Raw genomic sequence first — 23,443 nt, 5'->3', positions numbered from 1 at the left:
CTGTGGGGTGGGTGGGCTCAGCAGAGAACGCCAAGCCAGCAGTCCCTGTGGGACAGAGCCAGGGACAATTGCTCAGGCCTGGGTCCCTCTGTCCTCGCACTGCCCAGTGTCGTGGGGGAGGAGATGGTGGGCTCTTTATCACATGTTGTTTTTCGGACCCACAGTTAACAATCCAAAGGCTAGAAGGCAGATTTGTTACAGCTTCTGACATAAACATCTCCTCATAATAGCATCTTTTCATTGACTGCATCCCTGCGTCCGTCCCAGCAGCTTGAGGACACAAGAGGCCCTTTGTGGGCCAGGATAATGGCTTCACAGTGATGTCAGCCCCTAAGGGGCCCCTGCAGTCTGGGGTCACTCTCCCCAATCAGGCTGAGGGGCCCTCCTCTCTCGGGGATGGAGGAATTGGCCCACACACCCTGGACAGTCACCCCATGCTCTTGTGGGGAGTGGGATCCGGGATAAAGAATGCATTTGGGCCCACAGGCGGGGTCTGGGAGCCTGGGGGAGTTGCTGGCAGCTTGAGGGGGTCTGCAGAGGCGTGATGGCAGCCTGGCGGCAACCTTCCTGGGAAGTAGGGAAGGTGGAGCGCCCAGTCCCAGGCAGCCACAGTGACGGCTCTGCCTCCACGGAGGGGGAGGACAGATGAGCCTTTTATGGAAATGTCTCTGTTCATCCAGCGCAATCCCCAGATCGCTTTTATTGATAGCTGCATGACGCGTCGATGCTTGTGATGATCCATGATTCCTTGGTGGGGGCGAGCACCCCGCACATCCTCGTGAGCCGCCATGTCAGAGACATCCATCATGCGGGTGGGCAGCCAGGGGACGAGCTTGGCCTGGTCCTCCAAGGATGTGGACAGCGGGCCTCCGCTGGGCTGGGCCCGCCAGCTCCTGCAGTTCCTGGAGCCCTCACGCCCCTCAGAGAGGCTCAGATGAGGCTGCCATCTTTGTCTGGAAGTGACACCACCTTCTGGTCGGTTTGGTGGCACTTTATGCCAGCTCGGCACCACTCTAGTCTCCTCACACCATGCATACACACATCTAGTCACTTCCCAGATCTGATTGTACCCACTTCCCAAAGTCCCTCACGCTCAGCCCCTTCTCAGCTCTCTCTCCAGTCCAGACCCTCACTTCCTTCTGCCTTAGTCTTCCCAGCTCATGTCTCTCCTCACTCCCCACCCAGGTGATGTCCTCGAGACCCCTGCTCAGTAACCTTCTGTGGCTCCTGACTCCTTCCAGCATTTAAAGGCCCTTGCCCCGCTCAGCGCACTGATCTGTCTGGTCTGGGCTCTCTCTTGAAGAGGGCCATTGCCCCTGCCTAGAATGCCCTCCCCCATCCCCTTGGCCCTGGGACCCCCACTCCGCAGACCCCTCACCTCTGTTTTTTCTTTCCTGTATCTGCGCAATGTCTCCACCGATGGAACGCCTGCTCTTGGCGGGCAAGGGCCTGCTGGGCTCTCTCTTTCCCTGGCCTGGCAAGGGCCAGCACACAAAGACAGATCGATGGCCGATTGACGCTGCCAGCACTCATTTCTAGGCGTGACTACCTCACAGAGGCAGCCCGGGGAGCTCTGGAGCCTCTTCCTTTCCTGTGTGAAGTCCTGGCGTCATCGTCCACAGAAGAGCTGGCCACCCCTGCCCGTGCCAGGGAGACCATAGGCCGACCGTCCTCATCAGGAAGCAGAACTGGTACCCAGCACATGGAGACCCCTGACACAGTGACCAGTCAGGTGCCTTCCAGACAGGGAAATGACATGGCCTCTGCCCCAAAGCACTGCCAGTCTGCTGGACAGAACACAAGGCCAAGCAGCCATGCTCCATGGCTCTCTTATCCCACATCTTGCCTCCCCAGGTGGTCATTGCAGGAGGAAGGCCCCCAGCCAGGGCTCCTGGGGAAGAGAGACATTCCAAGAGGGCAGGGGAGGAGAGCCGGGCGTCCGGGCAAAGAGCTGGTAGCAGGAGATGGGATGCTTCACAGAGATGTGACCTTGATGAAAGGAGTGAGACCCCAGGATGTCAGGGCGTGGCCACTTACACAGACTCCAGAAAAGAATGCGTGACTGTCCTGAAAATTTTTTAGATTCCTGGCCAGGTGTGTTCACTGCTGCTCTGGAACCGAGGTCAGAGCAGGAGTGTCCGGGAGCCTAGGGTGGGCACCATCACCTTTTCACAAGCGGCAGAGGGACAGAGAAGAGAGTAAGTGGTCAGTAAGCCCCTACTTAAGCTGGCTAGGGGGCATCATTGTGCACACAGCGCTGGGCTGGAGTCAGGAAAACTCATCTCCCCAAGTCCAAATCTGGCCTCAGACACTTCCTAGCTGGGTGGCCCTGGGCAAGCCACTTTACTCTGTTTGCCTTAGTCTCCTTGTCTGTAAAATGGGCTGGAGAAGGAAATGGCCAACCATTCTAGTATCTCTGCCAAGAAAACCCCAAATGGGGTCACAAAGAGGCAGACACAACTGAACAGGTGACTACTACATGCCAGGTATGGTGCTAAGTGCTTCACAGATGCCTCGTTTGATCCTCACCACGGCTTTGGGAAGGGATGCTGTCATGGTTCCCACTTTACAGTTGAAGAAACTGAGGCAGGCGTATGTGAGAGGCCTAGAGCTCTAGCCTCTCTCCATCAGCCTATTCACCTGACCTCACAGCTTGATGTTTGCGCTCACGACCTCTCGGCTCCCTCCCCAAACTGACCCTTTTGTCTTCTTGTGCATCCCATCCGTGGACGTAAAGCGGTCCTTTTTGATCCCAGGAGTCTCCATTTGGAGAGCGTCCCTCGGAGCACTGGAAAGGGGGAGGGTCCTTCACCCCCCATGGTCCTGACGAGCAGAAGCAGGGCCTGCCTGTGCTCCATCCCAGTGAGCAGACCGGCAGCCCCTGAGGACAGCAGAAGCAGGCTGGGCAGGTGGATGGGCTCAGCTGTGGGACATGGAGGCATCTTCTGTGGTCCAAGCTCATCAGAACTGGCTGGGGCTTGAGAATCAGGTTTTTTGGATAGCAGACAGTTTCTGAGGGCAGGGACACGGGCACCAGAATTTTAGCGAGGAGGAAGAGCAGGAGCAAGACTGTGCCTAGGCTTTGCCATGGGAGGAGGGGTATTTCACATGTGGGAGACCGGCCCAAGTTCAGCCCAGAGCCCACAGCCAGAGGCTGGCGGCTTTCAGAGCCTGTGTGGAACATGGTGCGTGTGTACCGAATGCAGGTTCACTCTCCCCAAGTCAGAAATGGGGCTGCCCCCATGAGCTGGGGGGGGTCCCAACTTGCAGGGATAAGTGGAAAGACCCAGGATGCCAGGGGGTGAGGAGTGGGTGCTCGGTGCTGCCGGGAGGGTGGTGTCGGCCGCAGGAGAGAGCTTGCATTTGCCTTATCGTCCTCTTCTTTGTTATTGCTGCTGTTCATTTTTTCCCACCCCTTTGGCTTAGAGTCAGACCCATCCGAGGGTGGCTCCTCTGTTCGGTTTCTTACTTGTCTCTCCCCCAAGGAAGCATCTCAGTTCCATTGTCCCAAAGGTTGTTTGTCCAGGGAGCTGGCCTGGATGTGCCCATTCTCATGACTCATTTTTCCTACTGGACACGGCAAAATTTGAGCGGGGCTTGCTGGGAGGAGCCATAAGCAATACCCCCCACCACATACACGCACACACGCACACACACACACACACACATGCAAACACATACACGCATGCACACACACATGCATGCTGCACGCATGGACCTCAGGCACTGGAGCTGAGGCCTCACCTCAGGTCCCTTTTGTGATGCTCAGCTCAGACTTAGCTCTCTGGCTCCTTTGATTCTGAAATAATGCCTGGAAGAAGGTGGAGAGCAGCATGTCCACGTCGGCCCCACCGAGGGCTCCCCTGTGCTCCTGGAGATTTCCTCTAAGCAGATTCTTTTCATGGCTTTTTGGGATTTGAAAAAGGCTGAGAGGCCACATTTGGGCGATAAAGGGGCTCTTGGGGAGGGATTGGGCCGAAGAAGCAAACAAGTGAGTGCCCGGAAATGAGCTCGGCCGCGGCCCCTCTGGGCGGCAGGCTGCCGCTGTCTGGGGCTGCCCAGAATGTGCGATGAGCCAGGCGGCAGCGCCTCATTGACATTCATGAGCTGCCGGTTTTCTTTGCCGAGATTTATCATTGACAGCCTCCGTGCCGGCCACTGCCCTTTCTTTACAGTCCTCTGGGCTCTGGCTTTCAGGCCCCTGTCTTTTACAAGCCCGCCCTTTCAGCTTGCTGGGGATCGGGCCTGAGCGGGGAACATCTGCTTGGGGCTGAAACCAGGCAGACCCCGGCGGCATCCTGCCCCTGAGCGGCTCTTTGTTTCCCAGGCCTTTGTTCCTGATTTCATGCTATCAGAGGGTCTGCTTGTTTTCCTGCGTGAAGTTGTCAGGGGCATAAAAGCCTTGGAGCAGGGTCACATTTAGAGGGATGGGCATGAAAAATTGGTGGAGTGTATTTGGAAGCCCACCCACCCACCCGCCAGCCCCGGATCTCTCCTGGGGACCATGAGTATGCTTTGAAAGCCAGGAGGTACTTTGGAGATGCCGCAATGAGCATCCTCAGGTGTGACGGGGGCTTTGGCCTGCACCGGCTGGAGGGAATGACTGCCCAGAGACGGGCTCGAACGGCATCTCCACTGGAGGCATGCTCCTGGCTGGGCCGGCCACCGCAGACACAAACACACCTGCTTGTGTGGCTCAACCCAGGACCCACGGTCCTCAGTAACAAGTGGGTGCTCACCACTGCCTTTGGCAAGAAAGTCCAAGCTTGCTGGCCGCAGGAGAAGCCGGGGAGCAGGTGGACAGAAGGACACTTCATTAATTTAATGGGATGTTCTTCTTCTGTGGGAGTGCGCTGGGGGATGGGAGGGCTGCTTTCCCCAGCCTCTAGTGTCTGAACGTGGATGATTCTGGAGCAGCTAGGCCCAGCACGTCCAGGAGGTAGCTTTCATCTCTCTCTCTTCTCACATCTCCACTGCCCACTTTCAGTGGGCTTCTTTTTAAGGTGGTGGGCACAGAGGTCATTGTGGGGGTCAGCTGGGAAAAGGCCAGCCCCCAATCCTGGTTCTCTCCGTGGTGGCTTGGGAAGAGCCCGTGCGCTCTACAGAGCCCTAACTCGACTTGTCTGTTGGGACATCCCATGGAAGGACCGCTTAGGTCACGAGTTGTGTGCCTGTGACAGCTGATGTCTGTGGGAGTCCCCAGGAGTAGCCTCACCCCATGTCCTGGGTTGGCCAAGGCAATATGAAATCCTCCCTGTCAGCTGATAGCGGCGTGAGGGCATGGGCCCAGAAATGGCCCATCAGGAGCCCCAAGCACTGAGTTCCCTGGGCCTGGATCAGGCTACATTGAAGAGTTCTGCTCATCTGTTTGCTGGGCACTTCCAAGTGCCTGACAGAGTGCTTCCTTCTCAGCATCCCTGGAGGACTGTCCCTGTGGTCTATGAGATTCCCAGGCCCTCAGGCAGCTCTGCTGCTAACATGGCACTGGGCAGTGATGGTGGGTGGGCCGCACATTTCAAGGGCAGAAACAAGCTGCTTTTTCAAACCTGGTGTCTTCCTTTTGGGTCAAAGGGAAGGCCAGAGACGCTGGCCCAGGGGGCCTGTGGATGGCTAGGTGGCCAGCTCTGGGTCTAAGTTCTAAAACCGGGAGCCCTGAGTGTGGGAAGGCCATGGCTCTTGAGGTGGCCAGACATGGCATCTCTCATGGGAGCCATACTGGCTGCTGCCTGGGCATGGTCTCCTGTCCTGCCCAGGTTTCCAGCAGCATCCTTGGATGGCCTAGCATCTGGGGTGGGGGAGAAGAGGGCACCTTGTGCCGCCAGTTCACCTGATTTGTCTTTAGAAAGCCTGGCTCCGCAGCCTGAGCCCGCTCAACTCCTCAGGCGGCCCCGGGCAGCCCTCTCTCTGCCCCCTGGGCCGTCGGAACAGCACTGGGTATGTTAAACAGTCTGGAGACAGCTGCTCTGATTGGTTTTAATCTGCTGGCTAAAAAGTCAACATCCACCTCTTTGTCCCACAGTCACCAAAGTGAAACAATGACCCTCCTCATTGCGCATGGGGTGCCATGTGGCCGCTGGCCCCCCTTCCCAGCACTGCTGCTCCCCTGAGACAAAGCAGCATCTGGTGGGCCCTGCCCAGCTCCGAGGCCTGCTCTGGCCACAGCGCCCCTCTGCCGGCCGAGCCACGCTCAAAGGGTGACCGGAGGTCAGGAAGCACTGGGATGAGTGCTGATGGGTTGTGCCACGCCCTCAGGGGGGCCGACCTGTGCCTCTCAGCATCATCCTTGGGCACCTCGTCACCTATCACATGCACGGCCAGCATGGGGAGGGGCCCTGGCAGAGGCTCCGCTTGGTCAGAATGGTGCCTCCCCTAGGGGCTTTTCCATGTGTTGGGGTGGGCTCCCCGTTAAGGGGCACCAGGGCCTCGGTGTCCTTAAGTGCCTGTGGTTTTCTTGTGGGAGCCTGAGCCCTGAAGGGCGCTGAAGGACCACGCCAGGTGATCAGTGCCAGCATCTGCTTCTGTGTTGGGGTGAACACCTTCCAATCTGGGGTGTCTTCCAGCCTTGTCCAGGAAGAAGCGTCATGGCCCCAAATTGAGCGTTTCATGGCGGCAAAGACCAGCTCTGGGCTCTCCATCTTGGCCGAGTCTTGGGCCAGCCAGCCCACATCTAACTGGCCTCCCCTCCCAGCTCTCAGGCCCGGTGTGTTCCCTAGTCATGCACGTGCCCCGGCTTTCCTGAGTGGTGGGTTTTCTTTGTAAATCTCCTCTTGGCTTCTTTGCCAGCCCTCCTGATCTGTGTGCTCAAGGAGCACCTGAGTCACTGTCCACCTCTCAGGCCACCCTGGCCAAGAAATATTCCCCGGGGCTCAGCCATGGCCCCTTTGGGGGGGGGCGGTCCCTGATGGTGCACCTCCCCCTGCCCTTAGCATTTGGTAAGCCCCTACTAAGTGCCAGACCCTGTATTGAGCACGAGGGATACAGAGACACAAGCACGTGTCTGCCCTCGTGGCGCTCACAGTCTAACCAGGGAGATAGCCTGGCCTGCAAACTAACCCTGCCCAGGATGCACCAGCATGGTCAAAAGTGTATGGAAGGCCCTGGAATGGAGAGGGACTGGGGGAGCTTCCTGGAGAAGGAGGGACTTTTGAAGGGAGCGGGGAGCAGAGGTGGAAGAGCGTCCCAGGGATGAAGGGAGGCCGGCGGCCCTGGATCGAAGAGGACGTGATGGGGAGGGTGGTGTGGGAAGCCTGCGGAGGCAGGGGGCGAGGCAAGAGAGTCGCGAAAGGCCCAACAGCATTTTGCAGAATTGAGAGTCGCAGGAGTCTTTGAGGAGGGGCTCACGTGATCAGACCTTGGCTTTCGGAAGGTCACTTTGGCCACTGAATAGAGAACGGCCCTCACTGGGGAGAGACCAGAGACAGGCAGACCTACCCCCTGCGGCAGCTCCTGCCCTGGTCCAGGCATGACGGGATGAATGTCTGTGCCAGGGTAGGGCCGGGGCATAGGAGATCGACGGACCTTGGCACCAGCTTGGCTCTGGGGGGTGAGAGATAGCGAGGGGTGCAGGAGGCGCCCTTGTGAGGGACTGCGAGGATGGGGGTACTCTCCAACCAGAGGAGAGGTGGAAGGGGAAAGAGAATGGGTCTGGCTTGGACCCCTCAGGGGTGACAGGTCTATGGGACATTCAGTTGGAGGTATCTGAGAGGCCTCTGGAGATGAGATGAGGCTGCATAGAGACCCGGGCTGGAGAGGGAGAGCTGAGAATCCTTAGCAGAGAGAAGATCTTTGGGTCCGGGAGAAGCAAAGCCTGGGCCTCCCGCTCAAAGCCTGGCCTCGGGAGAAGCCAAGAACATGGCTCACGCATCAGCACTGCCGAGAGAAGATGGGGAGGCAAAGCGCATGAGCCAGTGTGCCGTTCCCCCTTCCCAGTGTGGAGCCTGCTTCTCCTTCTTCTTTTTATTTTTTATTAATTTATTTTGAGTTATCAACAATCACTTCCATAAGTTTTTGAGTTTTAAATTTTTCCCCCTCTCCCTCCCCACCTCCCTCCCCAAGATGGCAATCTGATGTAGGCTATACATATACATTCCTATTAAACATATTTTCACATTAGTGATGTTGTAAGGAAGAATTAGAACCAATAGGAGGAACCACCAGAAAGAGGAAACAAAACTCAACAGAAAAAAAAACCATAGCAAATAGTCTGCTTTGATCTGCATTCAGATTCCATAGTTCTTTCTTTGGATGTGGATAGCATTTTCCATCATGAGGCCTTTGGAGATGTCTTAGATCCTTGCATTGCTGAGAAGAGCTAAGTCTATCAACATTAGTCATCGCACAACGTGGCTGTTACTGTGTACAACATTCTCCTGGTTCTGCTCACTTCAGTCAGCATCAGACCATACAAGTCTTTCCAGGTTTTTCTGAAGTCCGCTTGCTCATCATTTCTTATAGCACAGTAGTATTCCATTACATTCATATACCACAACTTGCTCAGCCATTCTCCAATTGATGGGCATCCTATCAATTTCCAGTTCTTGGCCACCATAAAAAGAGCTGCTATGAATATCTTTGTACGTGTGAGTCCTTTTCCCATTTGTATGATCTTTTTGGAATACAGACCTAGCTATTGCTGGGTCAAAGGGTATGCACATTTTTTATAGCCCTTTGGGCATAATTCCAAATTGCTCTCCAAAATGGTTGGATCATTTCACAACTCCACCAACAATGCATTAGTGTTCCAATTTTCCCACATCTTCTCCAACATTTATCATTTTCTTGTTTTGTCATGTTGGCCAATCTGATAGGTGTGATGTGGTACCTCAGAGTTGTTTTGATTTGCATTTCTCTAATCAGTAGTGAATTAGAGCATTTTTTCACATGACTGTAGATGGCTTTAATTTCTTCATCTGAGAACTGTCTCTTCATCTCCTTTGACCATTTATCAATTGGGGAATGGCTTGTAGTCTTATAAATTCGTCTTAATTCTCTATATATTTTAGAAATGAGGCCCTTATCAGAGAGACTGGTTGTAAAAATTCTTTCCCAATTTTCTGCCTTCCTTCTAATCTTAGTTGCATTGGCTTTGTTTGTGCAAAAACTTTTCAATTTAATGTAATCAAAGTTATCCATTTTGCTTTTCGTAATGTTCTCTATCTCCTGTTTGGTCATGAATTCTTCTGTTCTCCATAGATCTGATAGGTAAACTATTCCTTGCTCTCCTAGTTTGCTTGTAGTATCAGCCTTTATATCTAAATCATGAACCCATTTTGCTGAGCCTGCTTCTTAGAAATGTCTCCAAGGTCCTCCCAGCTCCAAAATCTCAAATCTTTTGTCCTAAACAATTCAGTCTACGGTGTGTTTGACTATTTGTATGGGCAAAAATTCAACATTGTTTGGTACAGTAAGTTTGAATTTCTATTTATTCTTGGATTAAAAGACCTAAGCCTGCCATATCTTTAGGCTGTGTGCACGTGCGTGTGTGAGCGTGTTTGTGTACACTGGCCGTATCTTTAGGCTGTGTGTACATGTGTGTGTGAGCGTGTTTGTGTACATGGGCCATATCTTTAGGCTGTGTGTACATGCATGTGTGACCATGTTTGTGTACATGGATGTGCCTGGACTCTTCATTCAGGTTGCCAAGGGCTGTTTCTGGCTCTCCCGTCAGCGCTGTCAGTCAGCACATGCACACACGCACCTGCCCAGCTCCTTTATTCAGGTGCCTCACTTCTGGCTCTCCTTACTCACTAAGCTATAGTGGCTCCCTGTTGCTATTTGGCTCTTTAAAGCCCTTCCCAGCCTGGCCCTGGCCTAGGTCTCCAGCCTCCATGCTCTCTGCTGTCCAGTCAGACCGGCTTTCCCGCTGGTCCCCACCTGCAGTCCTCTCTCTCCATCTCTGCATGTGGATGGGCCATCCACCGTGCCAGGAATGCGCTTCCTCCTCATCCCTCCCTGGAACAATCCTCCCCTTCCTGCCAAGCTACCCAAGTGCCACCTTCTATGGCGGCACCTCTGCTGCCCTCCCGCCCTGAGGGCGCTGTTCCCTCCTGTGCCCTTCCCCACCTGCAGGAGGGAAAGGATGATTTCTTGTCTTTGTGCCCCTGGTGCCCAGTGGGCAGGCACAGCGGTGGTCAGTGCGCCCAGGGTTCAGTTCCCTGGGGCCTTGTGGGGACTTGGTGCTTGGCTCCTAAACCTTCCTGGCTCGGGTCTGGCGGGCTGTGTCTTGTCCCGCGTGGGTTCCCTCGAAGGAGCCGCGGCTTGTGTCCTGTGGCCCAGAGACACCTTCCCCTGATGGTCTCTCAACAAAGTTGGGGATGATGATAATAGCAACAGGAAATGGCAGAGCGTTGTTTGGCCCTTAGAGGTTGGGACACTGCTGGGAAATCTTTCTTTGCCTGCTATCTTACCTCCCCTGGGAGAGGTGGGGCTGAAAGACTCCTGGTCCAGCCCTGCCCACCATGCCACACTGCCCTTTGGTTGGCTGAGGAAGTGTCTCGGTTTACCAACAGTATGTTTGAGTAGAATGACTGTGTATAGCCTTGGAGGATCCCTGGACTTTCAGCCAGAGGACTTCAGTTCAAATCCCGACTTGACCCTTGTCACTTGGTGACTGAGGGCAGTTTGTTTGGTCTGCCCTTAGGGTTGGCGCTTAGGGCTGTGGGAGGGTCCAGTGACCGGCGCCTCTTGTGGGTCCGAGACCTCCAGCACTGCTCTTCCCCATCAGGATTCCCCTTGGGAAGATGGCACATCCTGCAAAGGGTAGTGTAGAATGATAGTCCAGTGGGCTGGGACAGGAGAGGGGCCTTGTGGTAGTATGGATTAGGTGCCTGCTGTGTGCGGGGCCCACCGTGGTGGCACCACTTCCTGGAGAACGAAGGAGAGAAATCTGGCGTGGGGCAGTATGGTGCAGTGGGTGCCGCTGTCCTGACTCCAAATTTAAATGCCACCTCTGCCCGTTAGGAGCCATGTGCTCTGGGCAAGCCCCTTGCCCTCTGTGATTGCCAGTTCCCTGAGCCGTAAAATGACGCCATGCAGGCTGGCGCTGAGGCCCAAGGGATGTCAGGTTTGTCGAGGCTCTGTCATCCTTCCTGTGATGTGGAAGAGGCAGCTCCGTGGTCACCTAAGGAGTGGGTGGCCCAGTGGCTCTTTCCTGGAGGCTAAGGTGGATTGTGGGCAGGCCCCAGGCCGCCTGGGTCATCAGCACCCACACTGCCTCCAGGGAATCATGAAGCCCAGCTCTGCTGGAACCAGAGGGAGTTTGGGGTCCTCCCTTTCTAGAAGAGGAAGCCAAGGCAATGCCCCACGTAGTAACTCAGATGCAGGCAGAGCGCTGCCCACCGGACCCAGCGGCTGCCTTTCTTAGGGGCCAGGAAGGTGCCGTGGAAGGCAGATTTGGAGATGAAAAGCTCATTGCTTTAAGTGAAAAGCAGAGCTACAGAGCTACCAGTCCTCTGGGTGGGGGGGTAGTGCCTCACAGGCCTGTGTACCCCCACCCTCCCTTACTGGCTCCCCTTCCATGAACACTGATCTTGTCACTTTTCATTTCAAGAAACCAAAGACCTGGGAAAGGATGGCGTTGTGATAGCATTTTCATTTTTTCCCTTCAGAAACAAAAAACGGAAATCCCTTGCTAAGCTGGAAAGGCGCCCAGCTTGAGAAGGTTTCTGCATGGCTGATTCCGGCTGTGGGAGAGCTGAAAGGCTCTGGGGAAGGGGCCAGCCCCCGCTGGGACGGCGAAGAAAGGGGCAGTGCTTGGCAGCTCAGACTGGATTTGGGAATGCAGCAAGTGGCCATGATGGGGGGGGGGATGTGGGTGAGTACAAGTGTGTGCAAGACAGCATGTTTATTCTATGTGAGTGTTTGTATGTGCATGTACATGAGTGTAGGGGTGAGTACATGTGTGTGCAGGTGTGCAAGTGTGTTCTGTGGGTATGCAGGTGTGCGAGTGGGTGTGCAAGTGTTCTGTGAGTGTGCGAGTGTGTTCTGTGGGTGTGCAGGTATGCGAGTATGTGTTCTGTGTGCGTGTGTGAGAGTACGTACAGGGATGGGTGTGTGTACACAGAGGGTATTCCCAAGAGCTGACCAGATTTCCACTTGCTGAGCAGGGCCTGGGTCTGGAGATAAAGCCCCAGAGCAGAAAGGGTTCTCAGGCAGAGCCTTCCAGAGGGAGGCTCCCCCTTGAGTCTGGCTGGGGGCTGGGGGTGGGCCGGGCCTTGACTGGGGAGCCCCTCTCCAAGGCCCATTCACTCCAGAAAGCTGCTTAAGCCACTTAAACCCATTAGCATTTGGATGCTGGCCTTGGAGGGGGGACCCCATTGACCCTCACTGGGAAGGCAGCATGAGTGAAGGCTGCAGTGACTTGTCAGGGCTTTAGAGGCAGCTTTAAGCAGTGGCAGGCGGGCGGGTTTTCCGCTTTGGTACGCGTTCTAATCTGCTGCGTGTTTAAAGGCAACCAGACTGATTTGTGACACATGAGTCCAAAGGCGCTCTTCAGGGGCTTGACCCGATTAGCTGAGCTGTGCTTGGAATTTCAATGCCTGCCATGGAAGGATGGGGTTAGTGGGGGCTATGCTTAGGGGATGGCCTGCTACCAGCAGATGACCTCGTTGGCGGCTGACTGCCCACACAGCCAGATGGTGAGATGGGAGGTCATTCCTTGGCCAGAGAGCTGAACCAAGGCCTGACATAGATCGATGGTGGTGACGAGAGAATATAGTAAAAGTCAAACAAATTCTTGTCCTCTGCTGGGGTATAAGAACTGCCCCCCCCCCCACCATAGTGTCTTTACTAGTAAAGATCTTGTAGGCCCCTTGACCTAATGGTGGTAAAGACCAGGACTTTTCCAGGAAAGGTTGTGTCCCCAGAGCCTCCAAGCCTGTGGGCATGTCTTTGTTTCCAGGCCTTAGTGTTCACACTTCTCCTGGGGGAGGGGCGGGAGAGCCCACTGTGACAAGAACTCATCTTGGAACATGGGGCCAGGAGCAACACCTCTATCCCTGGGCATGGCGGAAGGCCACCATCAGGAGAATGGGCAAACTCGTTTCTGTGACAGAGGGAGAGGCCACCTCCCAACTTCCTCTTTCAGGAAGTTCAGGCTGCCATGAGCCACTTGCTTGTGAACACCCTGCCCTCACCTGCCAGGATGCTTCTTTCCAGTTTTCTTGTTTTCATTGTGTGTGATATGTCACAACAGGCTTACATGTAGGCCACACCCTACCAGCCTTGCATCCAAGATGAAGCTCCTCGAACCCCCAGCCCCTACCCTGTTTTCTTATTTCCATGTTCTGCCCTTCATCTGTCACCTATGCACTGGGGGCTGGACTGTAAGCACCCTGAGGCCAGAGGCGGGGCTTGATGATGCCTGAGCGCTGGGTCTCTTCCCTAAAACCATATGTGTGCCTGTAGGAGATGTTTAACAAATAAATGTTGCTCTACAAATAAATAGCAGTGAATTGCGCTAACAAATTAAGTTACAGTTTTCAAAAGCAGTTTTGTAGTAAGTCAGACTCAGCAAGTTCCATGTGTCTACCAGGGTTCTGATGGGCCTTCAGTGAGAGTCCACATCCCCTGGCCCAGATGAATGGCATCTTCAGGTGCTAAAGGACCAGGGAGAGCAAGAGAGGAACCACAGGCCTGGAGAAGGGCAAATGTCCCCATTTCAAAAAAGGGAGGAGAGTGCAGTCTAGATCCATGGCTTTGAATCCTGGGAAATTCTAGAATGGATCATTAAAGAGAAGCTTAGTGAACATGTAAAATAGGAAGCAATGATAAAACAGCCTACCTGAGGTCAGCAAGCACAGGTTGGGCGGAGCCACCTCAGATCCTCTTTGACAGGGGTGCTAGCCGGGTATATCAGGGGAATGCTACAGGTCTTGGCAAAGTGCTGAACAGAGAGGACTCTGGAGGTGTGGGCTTGAACCAGGATCTTCAGGGGACAGAAGACAAGGAGGGGCTCAGCCTGGGATAGGGTTGGCAAAAGGAGCTTCCAAGTGGCAACACTCCCTCCACCAGTTTCGGTTGGCCCCTTCTCTGCAGGTGCCCAGGTCCCCACAACCAGAGTCTGGACCCAGCTCTCTAGCCCCAGCCTCCCCACCCAGCTTCTGCCTTCCTTGGCCGTTGCTGTGATTTCTGCTGTTCTGGGTCATCCTCTAGGCAGGACACAGAAGCTGGGCAGCCCCCCCAGAGGGGGACAGGGAGGATGGGGACATTCCCAGAGCCCAGGTCTGAGGAGGATGCATTGGAGGAAGCATTTAGACTGAAGAAGAAAAGTAGGGGGGTGGGGAGTGGCGATGGGGGAAGGGTCAAGAACCCATCTTCAAAGATTTGAGGGTCATCCTGTGGAATAGGGATCGGGCTGGTTCTGCTTGGCCTGGGGAGGGGGCACAGAACCAGGAGTGAAGGCTAAGGGGCAGGAGGAAGAGTGCAAAGGAGGTTTAGGTTCAATGTGAGAAAAATGACCTTCAAATGCATGCTGTTCTGAAGTGTTCTGGGCTACTGTGGGAGGTGAATTAATGAAGGAAGAAGTGTTTATGAAGCGCCTATTATGAATAAGAGCTGTTATGTGCTAAGCCCTGGGGATACAGATTTTTAAAAATGACATGTCCCTTCTCTGAAGGCGCTCCCATTGACTGGAGAGACAGCAAGTATGGAAAGCAGGCGGGGTGATGACTGTCACCTCAAGGACAGGAAAACTCACGTCTGCTTCTCTGGCCTTCCTCCTGTTCAGTCTCCCCCAGCATCTGCTTCCTATGCATCCCCACATCCCTGCTCACAGAACCATTGGGTCCCTGGAATCGAGAGGCAGCAGGGCTAGGAAGAGGGGCATGGGAGCGATCTGGAGTCCTCAGAGACCTGGGAGCACATCTTGGCCCAAACACTCAGGGAGTGACTACAGGCATGACCTTCACCAAGGTGCTAGGAGCTGCTGGTGAGATGCCTGGCCCCAAGGGAGGCCTTAGAGTGTAGCGTATGTGAGGATTGCTAGGAAATGTGATCTGTGGCCGTGGGGGGAGGATGGGTATTCGTTTCTGACTGAGTCAGAGGTTGGTGGCTGGGGTATAAAGGGGATCAGGGACCGTGCTGTTTCCTCAGTATCACTGAGCACGTGGGGCATGAATGCAAACCCCCTCACTGCCGCCAGGAGCAGGAGCACTGCGTGTGTCAGGGGCTACCATCAAGCTCTGGGAACGTAGCCTGGCTTTTCCGTAAGATCTTTCTTTTTGCCTTTTCTTCCATGCTCTGCCCATTACTGGGGCTGGGGTGGCCAGGAGATGGCCCCACTTCTCTCCTTGGCAGGAACCTTTTTTTCCCCCTTGGTGACCTGACCTCTGTCTGTCTGTCTCTGCAGACACTTTGCACAAAAGCCACGATGCAGACCATCCGGGCAGCTGATACGAACGAGGTCGTGAAGTTAATATTCCGTGAATCTGATAATGACCGGAAGGTAGGTGCGCCACAGGTTTCTGGATCTCGGCAAGTAGGTGGGCATTCCTGGGCCCTGCAGTGCAGCCGCAGTGACTGGCACCTCCCTATAGAGAGTAGGGGGTGCCCCGCTTCCCACCTATGACCCTTTTCATGTGGGGAGACTGTTGGGGAAAAGCCTGACCACGCTCCCCATAGTCTCCTGGGCTCCTTCCCTTCCCCTTCTCCATGCTAGCCCAGCATGTGTTTGGGTGGATGCCTGGCCCATAGCCTTCAGCCCATCTGCCTCCCCTCTGAAGCTGGGCACAGCCCAAAGGCATGGCTGGGGCGGTGGGGGAGGGGAGACTTGGAGGCCGCCCCGTGCCCGCTGAGCCGCTGTCCGGAACCTGGCAGCCCTTGCTACGTGGCCTCTCTTTCTTCCCAGGTCATGCTGCAGTTAGAGAAGAAGTTATTTGATTATTTCAATCAAGAAGTGTTCCAAGACAACAATGGGACAGCGGTAAGCACCCCCACCCCACCCTGCCCCCTCCCAGGTGCTGCGGGCCAGCCTTGTGGTGGCCAGCACCCTCCTGAGCACCCAGCAAGGAGGGGAGTCGTGGTCTGGTCCCTCCGCATGAGATCAGCTCTGGAATCCGGTCCCAGGACAGAAGTGTGTGCAGCCCAAAGATACATGTGCCCAGGGCACTAACTGGAAGCCTAGGAGCCTGTGGGCACACACCAAGGGTCTGGCACCCTCTTTTGGGTAAATAACAAAAATCCATTTAGAGTGAAGGATTCGCATGTGACCACACATGTATGTAGAAACACATACCAGCTGAGCCATGTGGAGATCAGACGTGCCAGCTGTGAGCGCTGCCAAGCGGAGTCCACACCTCGCGGACTCGTGGGGTCTGGGAGTCCCGTGCTCGGGACAAGCCCAGCTCTCCTGCTGCCTGGGAACACTGGGCAGGGTCTTGGGGTCTTCAGACTCCCCAGCACCCTCACTGCTCCACCCTGGCCCGTTAGCCGAGTCTGAGAAATTGAACCATGAGGGCAAAGCCATTCCTTGACCACTGCCCGGGTCTGAGAGGAGGGATTCTCTCTGGCCCATCCTGAAGGCCCGTGCCAGCTCTGAGGCAGCCCAGGGGTCCGGGAAGTGGGTGTCTTGGATCTCAGGGGAGGGTCTGAAAGATTGACTTGTGTTGGCTTTTATCTCTTTGCCAGCATTTATCTGCCTCTTTCTCTGAGCCTGCTGGCAGGATGACATGTGTGTGTCCACATGTATACGTATGTGTCTCTGTGTTTATGCATGTGTGTAGCCACATGTATGTGTTTGCGTCTTTCTGTCCCCCCCAAACAAGTCTTTCTGATGCCCCTGTGTTCCAAGACTGGAGGATGCGGATCCTGAGCTGTCTTGAAACTTCAGAATAGAAGAGCCACCTTTTGGATGATTCAGGGCCCGTCTTGCATTCACACCTCAGAAGGAGACAACACTGGGGGACCCCAGCACTAGAGCAGAACAAAACAAATTGGATTGAGGGACAGACACAGCTGTTCACTGAGCCTCTGGCTTCTTTGATGAAGAGAGGGGCAGCTAACATGAGCAGGGCTTGCCTTCGTCCGGCCACTGATCAGAGGGTGGCCGGCCGGCTCTAAGAGCCTTGTGGACTTGGGATGCCAAAGTGGGGGCTCTGTCCCCAGGGAGATGCCATTTACTCCTGGGACCATAAGCCCCAGCGATCCCCCTGCAAGGTCACACTTCTTCACCCTGGTGAAACGTCGTGTTTTCGCTAGTGTCCCATTTTCTTGTATGTTTGTGGTTGCATGGCTTCCTTAAATGGAATTTGATGAGGCAGCTGAAGGTAAAATTGCCCAGAGCTGGAACTGCAGAAGCCGGGTCTGCCCCATGAGGCTGCTCACGGCCAGCCGTCAGCCTTCCCAGGGATCCAGCACGGCGATGGCTTCTCTCCTGCACAACGATGGCTTCTCTCCTGCACTCACCCTCGCCGGCGTGTGCCCGGGCAGATGCCCTGCTGCTGCCCATGCTCCATGTTTGAGGAAGCAGGCACTCTCCCTGATCCATGGTGGCGGGCCAAGATGAATGGCGTAATGAGCCGCCGGAGATCATCTCATCTTCATGGTCTAGTTAAACAAGCACACCACGGTCACCAAGAACAAACTGCCTCTCGGTGAGGATAAATGTCCCTGGGCCGAACTTGGCCCCCAAAATCCATCGCATCCTTCATCAACCACCAGCTTGTACCAGCCTGACAGAAATTTAATTCAAGCTGGCTCCTGAAAATAATTATTGTATTTTAAGAGCAGTAATCATTGGTCGGGACATGATTGAGCATGTCCATGCCTATTGACTTTTTCTATGATTTATAGCTTTGTTTAGTCGATATTCCCATCGAAATTGTATAATTAATTATAAGTGGGGCTGTCAGGGCTGCAGGATGGAGAACCCTGATGAGTATTTGGGAAGATTAAATTTTCCTTAGCTGCGCCGATGCCAGGCTTGGGAATTCTCACAGCCCTCCGGCTGCTGGATAAAGATGTTTTCTGTGTGTTTAGCAACTGCTTGAGCTCCAGACCATTGATTTTTCCGGCCCTTTTTTTATCTGTGCGGTGTCCTTTCAGTAACAGTGGAATTTGTGCAGATGTGTTGGTCCCTGACAAACATTTATTATCCGGAGGCTGCTTCATCATTGTCCCCAGGCTGCCCTCCCCCACCCCCACCTTTTTTTTTTCCACATTGTAATCAAGGAGAATGTTGGCGATCCGTGTGAAAACCGTTAGTGGCTTTTGAGAAATCACAAATAGATACAAATTAAAGATGCAGCCCTTCCTGATAGTGTCTCCTCAGAAGCGTTTTCTGCCAATGCCCCAGGAATGGTTTTCCTTCTAGGGCATTGATCCCAGTCTGACGCTGTGCCTTTGAGATCTGGCCCTGGAAAACCGGGTTCCCCAAACCGTCTGAGCATTCTGGGTCTTCCCAGGACTCTTTAAGCTTGCAACAGAAAGCATGAAATAAACTACCAGGATTCACTGATAGTAAACAGGGTGTACATGACTGCAAAGCAGTCACAGACACCAAGAGGGACCCCGATGGACCTGATGTATCTGCTGCTCGTCTGTCCCCCCCTTCCTTCCCCCCCCCCCCACCGCCCTCATGGCTCAGCTGGGAAACAGCACGACATGCTTTTTCTTCTCCAGCTATCATATTTTTCACATGTAAAAGTTTACATTTCAAGACAGATGGGTGTGAAGAGGACAGTGCCAGCAAAGGCCTGCCTAGATTTCATTGTGTCTTTCTGATTCTTAAAATGGCTGTTTATGCGGCACTGAAGCAATGTGGATTTCATCATTTTCAGACGTCCTTTTCACTGTCCAAGTGACAGAGCCAGAATATGTCTCACCCTTGCAGGAAGGAGGTGTGGCAGTTGGAGGATGGTACTAACCCCTCCCTACAACCCCCTGGTAGGCTAGCCAGGGAGATGCAAATGGGCAACACACATGGCCCGAGTGTGCAGGGCCAGTGCCCAAAGCCTGATGGCGTGTGAGTGACAGCAGGATGGCTTGGGAATTCCTAAAGTCAGCTTGCCCGCAGACCCCTTAAGAGCCTGCCCTCACAAGCCTTGGTGTCCTTCCACGTGGTTGCCCCTCATCTTTGCTCCACCTGATTTCAGATGCACACTTTTGTCTCACTGGAAAGTCTTTGTTTAGGGACACAAAGCTAGAATTTTTTGTTTTGTTTTGTTTTTTTAGATCTCACATTTCTGACCAAGACTGCAGTGATCACTTTCAACTGGTCCAGGAGTTACTCAGTACTATACCCATCTGATGCCACTCTGGGGCCAGGAGCCCTGGACCATGCCTTATCGGACAGCTGAATCCTTTCTGTTGGAATGATGTAGAATGAAAACACACTGGAGTTTCTCTCTGATGTAAATGAAATTTGAGACGAGTGACATTCACTTGATAATCCATTAGGGCCATTGTGCCTTCCCTTGCCCAACCTGGATCCAGGGGCTCGGGGAGCATTACAGGAAGCGGGGGGAAGGGGGACTTCAGGCCATGTTTCCACATAACTGGGAGCTGTGCTTGTGCAATTCAGAATTAATTTTACTCTGTCCATTTGGTACTCAATTAAACAGATAGCATGTGAGTAAAAGTTAATAATGACTTATGTGGAAATGATTGAATCATTTAAAATGACTATGATTTTATAATCTCAGCATAGTCCAAAATGAAAAATGATAATTAGCTCATTTCCTCTTGTTTGAAGCCCCATGCCAGCAGGCACTGCTGAAAATGGATGACTGCAGTGTGGCAGGACACGCTCTGACAGAAGCACTGAACGGCAACACTAGTGCCTGATGGGATTTCACATCCCCCACCCTCACACCCAGTCATGGCATGCACACCGATATGGGGCAGGGTGTATGGGGGGGCCACGTCAGGGGAGTACGGGACACAGACAGAGGCACTAGAAGAGGCGTCTCTTCCTGGCCACTGAGACTTGTGCCCCTCCTGACTGCCGGGGAGTCAGGCCGCGTGGCCCTTGTGTTACTGCCACTCTTTTTTCTTGGCTCACCTGCTGCCTTCTGTTTTCCTCCCGTGGCAGTGCAAGCGGTGTGGTGCCCTCCGGTTAAGAGGTGCCATGAAAGGCTGCTGAGGGCCTGGCCCTCCTGTGTGCTTCATTAGACTGCGGGCTCTTTCATGATAGCTGATTTTTATGTAGGACGTTAAGGTTTGCAAAGTTCTTTACAAATATTATGTCATTTGATCCCATATGACATAGGTGCTAATATCATCCCCATCTTACAGATGAGGAAATTAAGGCAAACAGAGGTTAAGGGTCACATAGCAAGTAAGTATCTCAGGCAGGATTTGAACTGAGGTCTTCCTAACTTCAGGACTAGCACTTGACCCACTGTACCACCCAGCCTTCTCAAGGATCTGCCTGCTCCTTAAAGGCAGGAACTGTTTTTTTGCCTGTCTGTATCTCCAGTGCTAAACACACTTCCTGGCACATAGTAAGTGCTTCCTAAATGCTAATTGACTGACTGACTGATATACTTAAGGAAAGATCTAAAACTAGATCCAGACTATCTTATCCATGGGTGTGGGAGGGGACAGAACCTGACCCTGAAACAAAGGCTGAACTGTGAAACTGACACTGAAAATTTGAGTAAACAGAAGAAGACAGAACACTGAAGAAATACTGTGGATCGCGTCGCACACTGAAGATTCACCCAGAAGAAGAGAGTCATTCTGCTACAACTATACCATAGCCTCCCAGGCTGGGTGGACTACAGTGGTGCATGGAAGAAATCAAGCAGGAGGAGGAGGGGGAGGACAAGGACAAGGGCAACAACAAGAGCTCCTCTCCAGGAGAGAATTGAAAGGCATTTGGAACAGAAGGAGAAAACCTCATCCAAGTAATGAGCTTCCTGAAAATTAGAATGAATGAAATAAAAAATTCCCTCAGACAAGAAATTTAGGACAAAAAAAGAAAATGTAAAGCATCTCACGTTAAAAATAACTGTCTTGGTTGGTTGTCCTTCATTCTCAAAGAGGGCCAGAATGACCTCACTGTGTCAGGGTCAAGGTCTACTGTGTCCACTGTGGCCGATGAGACCAATTCGAGCTTGGAAGGCTCTACCGCAGGTCAAGCGCAAGTAGTCCAGGTGAACTTTGGGAGTGGAGATGGCTCTAAATTGGAGCATCTCACATTTCTTTTGAGCCACTTCAATTCCGCTTTGCTAATAGAGCCCAGCACTTTCTCTGATGAGGGCAGGCCATGTTGGGCAGTCCTGTGCCCATGTCTCCCATGTCACACAATCAATTCCAAAGTGTTTGGGGTTTTTTTTGCTTTTTGGTAAGGCCATCGAGGTTAAATGACTTTCCCAGAGTCACAGAGCTAGTAAATGTCAGGTGTCTGAGACCGGATTTGAACTCAGGTCCTCCTGACTCCAAGGCCAGAGCTCTATCCACTGTACCATTTAGCTGCCCCAATTCCAAAGTTCTTAAGAGAGATCTTGAGAGTGTTCTTGTGTTGTTTCTGCTACGTGAGTGCCTTCTTTGCATGAGTTCTTCATAAAATAGTCTTTCAGGCCAGTGTACATTTGGTATTTGAACAGTGTGGCCAGCCCATCAGAGCTGCACTCTCTACAGTGGAGTTTGAATGCTTGGTAGTTCAGCTCGAGAAAGGACCACAGTGTCTGGTACATTATCTTGCCACATCATCTTCAGAATCTTCCTAAGACAATTCAAACGGAAGCCAGTCAGTTTCCCGGCATGGCACTGATATACTGTCCAGGTTTCACAGGCATACAACAGTGAAGTGAGCACAACAGCTCTGTAGACCTTCAGTTTGGCGAGCAGCTTAATACCTCTTCTCTCCCACACTTTCCTTTGGAGCCTCCCAAACAATGAACTAGCTCTGGAAATGCATATGTCTACCTCATTATCAATGTGTACGTCCCTGGAAAGTATACTATCAAGGTAAGTGAACTTACCCACGGCATTCAAGATTTCTCGTTTGCTGTAATTAATGGTTTCACACGTAGAGGGTGTGGTGCTGGCTGGTGGGAACCTCTGTTTTCCTGGTGTTCATTTTGAAGCCAAAATTAGCACAAGCAGCAGAGAATTAGTACATACTTCGTTGCATCTCAGCTTCAGAGGCTGCACTGAGTGCACAGTCATCAGCGAACAACATGTCATGCATCAACTCTTCCTCCACTTTAGTCTTGGCTTATAGCCTTTTCAGGGTTAAATAATTTGCCGTCATTTTGGTAGCTGACCTTGATGCCATTTTGGTCCTCGTGTAGGCAGCCAGCAACATTGCTGAAAACGTGCTGAAAAGCATGGGAGCAAGCACACAGCCTTGTTTCCCTCTGTTGGTGACTGGAAAGCAGGAGAACATCTTCCATTATCCAGAACCTCTGCAAGCATGCCACCATGTAACTGGCTTACAATACTGATGAACTTCTCTGGGCAGCCAAGTTTTGCCGTGATTTTCCACAAGCCCTCATAACTGACAGTATCAAAGGCCTTGGTCAGATCGATGAGAGATCATTTAAGAATCCCTAGTGTCCCAGAAAACCACAGTCAAGCAAAAAATATAGTTACCCCATTTCAGGAAATTGTGAATGAAAGCCAGCCAGATCTAAAAGGAAAAGTGAACTAGGAAGAATCTGCCTGTGACGTCCCGAAGGAAACCCTGAAATAAAAACTCCCAGGAATGTCCTAGCAAAAATCCAGAGCTTCCAGGTCAAAGAAAAAAATACTTCAAACTGCCAGAGCAATATCAAGTATCTGGAGACTGCAGCAACGATTAGAGAAAATCCTGGAATGTGACATTCCAAAATGCAAAAGATAGGTGTTTACAGCCCAAAATAACAATCCACAAGACTGATTATAATCCTTCGGGGGGAGAAATAAGGAACCTCTAGTAATATAGAAGATTTTCAAGTAGTGATGAACATGACCGGAGATGAGTAAATACTTTGAAATTGAAACACAGGAGTCAAGAGAAAGCCAGAAAGGTAAATTCACTTGAACAAGTAAAAGGGGCTGAACACTGATAGAATGCCAACATTCCAAGAGGAGAGAAAAGCTACAAGTGTCCCTTCAAAACTATAGTATACTACAGTGTCTTCAAGAGTCATGGATGGGATTCAGTAGGACAGTGGGCCTGGGGCTCATTATCCTCTGTTCAGATGGTCTTGAGAGAAAAGAAAAAAGGAGAAAGGAAGAAGGGGTAGAATTTAATTGTTTTCATAGTTGGGGGAAAAAAGAAGAAAATACAAACCTGGGGCAAGAGACAGAACAAACCCACATCGGGAAAGTTGAATACACCCATGCCAAGAGCTTAGTACCAAAGGTTATTAGACCAAACAGATGAATTGGGGTGGGGTGAGGATAAGGACAAAGGAAAGTGAGGTTTAAGAGGGGAGTTATGTGGGGGAGGGAAGAGCCATCAGCAAAACAAACTTTAGCTTCAGAGGTTGCATCATAAGTGACAATTAGAAGGATA

The 23,443-nt window shown here is 52.6% G+C and overlaps 1 protein-coding gene across 4 annotated transcripts in view; it reads left to right on the top strand.

Moving 5' to 3' along the window:
• The window catches only part of INPP5A (inositol polyphosphate-5-phosphatase A), a 250,977-nt gene that overhangs the window by 199,580 nt on the left and 27,954 nt on the right, over nucleotides 1–23,443 (top strand). For all 4 annotated transcript variants that reach the window (XM_078150679.1, XM_078150677.1, XM_078150678.1 and 1 more), the window contains 2 exons: nucleotides 15,347–15,442; nucleotides 15,845–15,919. In XM_078150679.1, coding sequence (XP_078006805.1) covers nucleotides 15,347–15,442; nucleotides 15,845–15,919 — 171 coding nt within the window. The remainder of the gene's footprint in view (nucleotides 1–15,346; nucleotides 15,443–15,844; nucleotides 15,920–23,443) is intronic.

The sequence above is a fragment of the Phascolarctos cinereus genome, unplaced genomic scaffold (assembly GCF_003287225.1).
Source record: "Phascolarctos cinereus isolate Bilbo 61053 unplaced genomic scaffold, phaCin_HiC Scaffold_3;HRSCAF=262, whole genome shotgun sequence".
NCBI lineage: Eukaryota > Metazoa > Chordata > Mammalia > Diprotodontia > Phascolarctidae > Phascolarctos > Phascolarctos cinereus.
Note: the sequence above shows the minus strand (reverse complement) of the source record. Positions and strands in the feature narration are given on the sequence as shown.